General features: G+C 39.9%; 1 protein-coding gene across 2 annotated transcripts; it reads right to left on the bottom strand.

The window, feature by feature from the left end:
- polr3h (polymerase (RNA) III (DNA directed) polypeptide H) lies at positions 1-7,640 on the bottom strand. 2 transcript variants are annotated; one of them, XM_066707256.1, is made up of 7 exons: positions 7,506-7,640; positions 5,785-5,917; positions 4,095-4,191; positions 3,390-3,476; positions 2,870-2,933; positions 1,849-2,065; positions 1-836 (listed from the first exon to the last, which is right to left on the bottom strand). In XM_066707256.1, exons 2-7 carry the CDS (start codon positions 5,893-5,895, stop codon positions 783-785), a joined length of 630 nt encoding a protein of 209 aa, XP_066563353.1. In that variant the 5' UTR covers positions 5,896-5,917; positions 7,506-7,640; the 3' UTR covers positions 1-782. The 2 variants fall into 2 exon arrangements, with proteins under 2 accessions (XP_066563353.1, XP_066563354.1); XM_066707257.1 differs by lacking the exon at positions 7,506-7,640 and adding an exon at positions 7,278-7,358.
- Positions 7,641-7,713: the final 73 nt, after the last annotated feature.

The raw sequence follows: 7,713 nt of genomic DNA, 5'->3' as shown, positions 1-7,713 counted from the left end.
TAATGTAACGGTGTATTTATTTTAAGGGGTGACACATATATACAGGGAGGGTCCAGAGACAGTCCAATCTATACACCCCCCCCACCACACTCCACAAATATTAACACTGTGTCTGACCCAGCTTTGTCCGTCTCTGAAGAAAACAACTATTTTAAAAGGCGTCCACACGGGTGCACTGCTAATAAGCCAAAGCAATGCACTGCACTACAAATGACTGTGAGTCTATAGGCCCCAGTCTCCTGTGGGTACCAGCTGAGCCAGCTGGGAGTCACAATAATATCATCTTGACCCTTGTGCCCAGTGCCTGTTAGAGTACAATAGGGTTACATTAAATATTTGTATTGACTAGTTAATGTACTTAATTGTTTTTAATCTCTATCTGTCAAAACAAACATAATAATAATACATTATTTGTCATACAAAAATAAAACTCATTTGGCAAAATAAAAAAAATCACAATTAAACCAAATTGGAAATTCCTGTCAAGGTCAGAGACATTTCTGTGCAGTTGGCATTTGTTTTCCATCTGGACAATAGAGGGTGATAGTGTACCTCTCCTAACCACACACATATATAGTGGAGCATCTCAGGCCAGAGTCCTGGGTTCCTGGGTGAACACAGATCCCCACTGACAGACTGAGAGATAGATACACACACACAGGTATTCCAGTGTCTGTGCTGTGCTGTGCTGCACTGGCTAACTCAGGTTAATGACAGTCAGGAAGATGATTAAGATCTACTGCAGGGTCTGTAGGTCTGTTTCTCAGTTTCTGTCTTCTCTGCTAGCTGCTGCTCCACCAAGACAGGAGACCCAGGCCTGGCTCACTGATGGACCCCTGGAATGGAGAGAAGGAGGGAGACAGTGGGGGGTTAGAGAGAGACAAAGACAGCTGCAGACTGAGCACATGATATTAATACACATATATAATCACATTATACAGCCTTCTATGGTATTCAGAAAGTCAACCTTAAGCTTTAACATTGGAGTATACATATAGTGTACAGCTGTACACCTGATCTATAGACTGTACACACCACACACATGGTCTATAGACTGTATACATGGTACACCTGGTCTATATAGACTGTACAGTCTGCAAACCTGGTCTATATAGACTTTACACACTGCACACCTGGTCTATACAGACCAGGGGTTCCCAAAGTGCGGCCCAGGGGCCAATTACGGCCCTCGAGGATGTTTGGTGCGGCCCCCCAAAGCCAAACTACAACCACCAAGTTTTTCTATATTTTTACACTTAATGACAATTTTCTGTTTACAAATTGCACATGTAATTTGGGGTAAAATAATAAAACAACCATTAAAGTTAATAAATGTTCCCTAACAGAAATGTATAGGAAATAAAATTGGTATTTAATTTTCTACTGCGGCCCCCCATCCCATGCAACCTCGGGAAATTGGCCCTCCATCACCCGCCATTGGGAATCCCTGATATAGACTGTACACACTGCACACCAGGTCTATAGACTGTATACACTGCACACCTGGTCTATACAGACTGTCCATCTGATGTATAAGGTTTGTACATAGCCAACCTCTAGAGCAGGGCCCTTCAACAAAAAAAAATAGGAAGCCAGATTGTAAAAAAAGTTAAGAGTAGGCAGGCCAGAATCATTGTATTTGAAACTTTTAAAGAAAGGAGAGTGCTAGCGGTACCGAGTGGGAGGGCGTGATGAATCTACAAATGCATATGAAATAACCACCTGTCAATTTTTTTGCTGACTGTTGGTGTGTCACTTTGTTGCCACTTTCAGGCATGATGTGGCCCATGGGCTGCCAGTTGAAGGGGCCTGCTCTAGATTCTACACTATACACTCAGTCTCTCTCACTATCAGTGTGTAGGGCGCCTCTTTCTTCTGGCTGTTGTCATCAGCAACAGCAGTTCCTGGGGCATCAGGTGTTGCAGAGACGGGGCCACTGGGGGAGGTGTCTACGAAGGCCTCATCCACAACCCGGAAGCGGATCTCCTCGCTCTGGTCCATGTAGAGGTCGTGGGCGCCTTCATCCGTCTCGTACTCCCACAGCCACACCTGCTCCGTCTCATCACTGTGCGCACACAGTTAGGGATTATACACCGAACACACATACTGCACATTGTACAACACACACATTTATAATACAGTGCCTTGCAAATGTATTCAGACTCTCCGTTTTCACATTTTGTTGCTTAAAAGCTTACTGTCATGACACTTGAATGCAGTATGAATTAATATTATATACAAAACCTACTCCACACAATCAAAGCAAAAACAAAAAGAAAGTAGAAAGATAATTAATATGAAACAAAAATGTATATGTCATGATTGCATAAGTATTCAAATGCTTTAGCATGTCTAAACCTATATTAATTCAGTTGCATAGGACCTTGAGCCACACAATTATTTGAATGGTCTCGGTCTGTGTGCAAGAATAGTGGTTCTCATGATTTCAGAATAGAAACGCCTGTCCCTGTGAGGTTCCTTGGTCAGGTACTGATTATGTTACTTTGTCCAATTACTTTTAAGCCCCTAAAATTGGGGGGACCACATATACAAATGGGTGTAATTCCTACACTGTTCACCCAATTTGGATGTAAGTACCCTCAAATTAAAGATGAAAGTCTACACTTAAAGCACATCTTATTTCATTTCAAGTCCATTGTGGTGGCATACAGAGCCAAAATGATGACAATTGTGTCACTGTCCAAATATTTAAGGACCTAACTGTATATATTACACGTGGTCTGTCCCATCACTGTCCCCAAGGATTATACACCACAGTCTCATTATCTCACACTCATACACACACACACCTGTTTATCTTCACTGCACGGTCAAGGACTAAAAACTGAACACGTATTGTGAAGGATACAATTTTGCTGGCTGCTGCAGGGACTCAGGGGGGATTACGATGTCATCAAAGAAACCCAGACTGACTGTGAGAGAGGGAGAATGATAGAAAGAATGGGAGTGAGTATGTGAGAGAAAAAGATACAGTACTGTGCAAAAGTTTTAGGCAGGTGTGAAAAAATGCTGTAAAGTAAGAATGCTTTCAAAAATAGACATGATAATAGATTATATTTATCAATGAACAAAATGCAAAGTGAGTGAACACAAGAAAAATCTACATTAAATCAATATTTGGTGTGACCCCCCTTTCCTTCAAAACAGCATCAGTTCTTCTATTACACTTATTACAATTATTTGGCAACATTGATGTAACTAAGTCATACCAATAAAGCATTTTTTTTTAATGAACTGAATATGAATTGAGAGAGTGAGAGAGTTACTTGCACACCTACACAGACAAACTCACAAGCAGACACATACAGCCATTCACTGCATCAGTCAGTCAGTCAGATCAACAGCACAGACAGACAGGCCTCTCTCACCGTGCACCCCCTCCTGGCTGCAGTACTTTATCTTCCCGATCAGAATCTCGTCCAGGAAGGGCCGGAAAACCACGTACCTGAAATGGACTGACAGACAGACAGAACACAGAGAGTCAAACGGGCAAACAGACAGGGAATCAGACAGCATTAATACAAACAGCATTAGGAAGACAAAATCTATCATAGATGGATACTGTATATCTTCATAAGTATTATACACAAGTATAAGTGAGTCTGGGTTTCAACTGCAACTGGCTATTCTAACAGACAGACAAGACTCACAGATGATTAATAAGCCTCTGGGCTCAATGGTAACTGGCAATCTTGTACTCGTCTGTATGAGACAGGTATAGACAGTGGCCCTTATTCTGTTCACGATAAATCAAGCTCCTGGTTTTCAGCCTGATTTTAAGTCATATGATATAGCCATTTTAATTATATTTTTTGAGCAGGTTGGTTTAATTAAACTCTGAAAATGCTCAGTCCAAACAAAGTTACAAACTTACACGTACTCACAAACAATTTATAGGGTTGGCAGGTATTTTCTCATTGTGCCATTTTCCTCTCTGCCAATTAACCAATTCTCGTGTCAATTAGGATGCATCTTAACACCAAACCGGTTCAGATCTAATGGTGAGTGCCCATTTGCAAAATAAAATTAAGTCCCCGATTATAGGTAAGAAAATTGAAGTTGTGTTTCCGTACCTTTGGTGTGAGAGGCCCCATCTCCAGGGAAGATGTAGGAGTCCTCCAGCTTAGTGATATCATAAAGACAGACACACAGGCCCACATTGTACACCACCTGCAGGAAGAGGGGAGAAGGCAGTATAGCCACTTTAATAGGAACAGGAGGGGAGCGTAAGGTTTTGTCTTCCCTGGATTGCCCATGCTCCCTCCCTCCACCCAGCCTACACCCCTTTTATTGCTTTCCCTTGGTCAGTGCAGAGTTATCGCCGTGTAGTATCTGGTCATCAGTCATTTTGTGTGTATTATTCCCTTCTCCCCTCGTCTCTTTCTTTAGTAGTGTTAAGGTCTATTAACATTAACTAGCATTAACTTTTTCAGCAATTTGAGCTACAGTAGCTCGTCTGTTGGATCGGACCACACGGGCCAGCCTTCACTCCCCACGTGCATCAATGAGCCTTGGCCGCCGATGACCCTGTCACCGGTTCACCGCTTTTCCTTCCTTGGACCACTTTTGATAGGTACTGACCACTGCAGACCGGGAACACCCCACAAGAGCTGCAGTTTTGGAGATGCTCTGACCCAGTCGTCTAGCCATCACAATGTGGCCCTTGTCAGAATCACTCAGATCCTTACGCTTGCCCATTTTTCCTGCTTCTAACACATCAACTTTGAGGACAAAATGTTCACTTGCTGCCTAATATATCCCGCCCACTGACAGGTGCCATGATAACAAGATTATCAGTGTTATTCCCTTCACCGGTCAGTGGTCATAATGTTATGGCTGATTGGTGTAACATCTTTCAAAAGAAAAAATGTTTAGGTAAATTCCACCGACTGGTACAAGAGCTTAAACTTTATGTGGCCAGGTTTCACCAATACTTCTGTATGTCAAAAGAGCTGCTTCTGATCGTGGGCCCACATACACCGAAACGTGATACCAACTACAGATAAGCCATAAGTAAAGAACAGCGATTGGCTATATGCTTAAGGTAAATCATGTAATTCAGAATATCATATAGGCAGTGTATAATAAGCTATATGGGCATATAAGGATAAGGGTGTCTGCTAACAAATAAATAAATAAATTATAATATAAAGTAATATACGGTATATAAATGTTTGCAAATGTTAAACGCATTATTTTTTATAGCAAAATATTTTGATAAGCATATGAATGAAATAAAACTATTTAAAATGGTAAACACTCCATAATAGGACAATCCTCCAGTGTGTACGATTCCAGGTCATTACATGAATACATGATGGTTACTAAAACAAGTTTCTTGTAACAAAATATCTTTATAATCTTTGTGAGCTGTATTGTAATATTTTATAATATTTTATTCAGCCTTTGTTTTCCTTGCAATGTTCTTTGTTTACTGTATTGTTGCAAGTAGTACAAATCATTTCATTGGTCACTTGCCAATTGGTCATGTTGCGCGACCAAATTGCAGAATTGGAATCACTTTCTATTTCAGTTGCGTCACTTCAGTGTCGCATTTGGCAGGTCACAAGCACTGTGAAAGCTCCCTATCTAAACAATGTGTACATTTTTTTTGTCGTACCACAAAACCACCCGTCGTGATGCGTCTGGTGTGAATAGACCTTTCATGTCCTACAGTGTACAGTCATGCAGCATCTCTTATTAACTCCACCCCCTTCCTCCCTCTTTCTCTCTATTGCCCTCACTATATCCTCTCTCTTTCACCTTGTTGGCAAGTTTTTTGTTCAGCTCCTCAGAGATGGCATCGTTCAGTTGGCGCTGGAACTGCCAGGGAGGGATCCTCACTGTGTCCACCATCTCCACCACCAGGAACATCCTCACACTGAGGGAGGGAGCTCTAGAAAGAGATGCGGGAATGAGAGGGCTCAGTGGGAGAGACAGTGAAAGACAGAAGAACAAACAGGGATATGGAGACAGGAGAAGGTGAGGAGGTGAGGTAAATACAGAGACAAAAGAGCAAGAGAGAGAAAAGAAGAGTGGTAAGGGGAGAGAAAGATGGAACAAGAGAAGAACAGAGAGAGACGGAGAGAAGTGAAGGAGACAGGAGGTGACAAAGTCTGATATGACTGAAGAGAGTATCGAGACGCACAAAGTAACAGGACAGTAACAGTAACAGAGTATCAGCACTGGTCTATTTCCCAGCTTTAATAAATATTAATCAAAACAATACACACATAATTCTGTTGGCTGTAACATATAACATGAATACATTTTCCCTCCAGAAAAATAAATAGGCCTTGAATGCAAGTTGTTTTAGGGCTGAGAAAGAGCCTGGATGTGCATGTCCATTTGGTGTAGTATGTTACTCCATATATAGAAGCAAGTATAGGTTTTAAATATATCAAACTATTTCCATTTTGAATTCCTATCATCTCTTATACACAGTTTACTAGACAGTGGTGTAGAAAACTGTGTAGTTACTCCAGAGCAAACTCACTCTCATATTAACTAAAAAAAACAGGACACACTTTTCCAGAACTTTACTTTTTTTTTTTTTTGCATCCACCAATAGGATTAATATTTATATTTTAAATATAACTTATTCACCCAAGACAAAGACGACCAAAATAATCACTGGAAAGGGTTGTGTATATATTATAGAATTGAATGATATGTTATATTACATTATTCTGTCTTCCGTATAGAACTAAGGCTATTTGAGATGTCTTTATTCCACGTTTTTAGACTATTTACCTTCAATAATTGGAAGAATGGCCTTTTGGGCCCTCTACCTTCTTAAATATTGTGTGTGTGTGTGAGTTACCGGTAAGATGTGTATCCAATGAAGGGCGTTATTACCTCAAATTTTATTTTATTTTTTTAGCCTGGGTTTTATTTTTAGACTATTGTATTCGTCTGTGTTATTTTACTTTTGATTGTTTTAATGTTTTTTGACTTGAATCGTGTATCAGTTGTATTCTCCGTAACTGGACTAATTTGTCTTGTAAACACCACTTCATGCTGACATTACCACAGCCTGTACTGCACAAAAAGCAAGGACTTTGTCGTCGTTTAAAATATAGTATGGTTTTGTTAGGCTTTAGATATTATAATACATGTACATTTATGTGGTATTGCATGAAATATATGGCCTATATATAATTTCTAACATGATCAAACAATGTATGTCTTAAAAAATTCAGAACATTAAGAACAAAAATGGTCAACAATATATTATTTCTGAAGAATAAACCAACCTTTATAAGTGTAAAGTCAAATCTGTTGTTTTACCAGTGTCCTTTCAAATAACTTGTTTGGTCGGAAATTAAATACCAGATAATGTTCATTTTCGTAATTAATCTCAAGTATATATATATATATATATATATATATATATATATATATATATATATATACGCTAACTGTCACACTGCAAAGGCATATTTAGCTGTATAACTTTGTATGTATCAAAATGCTTTCTTTACCTTCCAGCAGCGACCTGTCGTCAACTCCCTTTACATGTGTCTCCTCTTTACGGCATCCTCTTTTACTTTACGGCAGAATTGTGTCCCCTTTTTTTGTCGTAGACTTCAAGGTCGCCTCAAACTTTTCAGCTCCTGTGAAGCTCAGAGGAATCTATCGAAGTTGTATTTTTCTGTTGTAACGAACCCTTTATATTATCATATTTGTGGG

The sequence above is a fragment of the Amia ocellicauda genome, chromosome 6 (assembly GCF_036373705.1).
Source record: "Amia ocellicauda isolate fAmiCal2 chromosome 6, fAmiCal2.hap1, whole genome shotgun sequence".
Lineage (NCBI taxonomy): Eukaryota > Metazoa > Chordata > Actinopteri > Amiiformes > Amiidae > Amia > Amia ocellicauda.
Note: the sequence above shows the minus strand (reverse complement) of the source record. Positions and strands in the feature narration are given on the sequence as shown.

Bases quoted from the DNA above. Each gene is read 5' to 3' on its own strand.
- polr3h (XM_066707256.1), bottom strand. From the start codon at position 5,895: ATGTTCCTGGTGGTGGAGATGGTGGACACAGTGAGGATCCCTCCCTGG. The intron at 4,192-5,784 runs GTGAAAGAGAGA...CTCTTCCTGCAG, and splicing joins ACAAAAAACTTGCCAACAAG to GTGGTGTACAATGTGGGCCT. The intron at 2,934-3,389 runs GTGAGAGAGGCC...CCTCTCTCACAG, and splicing joins CAGCCAGGAGGGGGTGCACG to TCAGTCTGGGTTTCTTTGAT.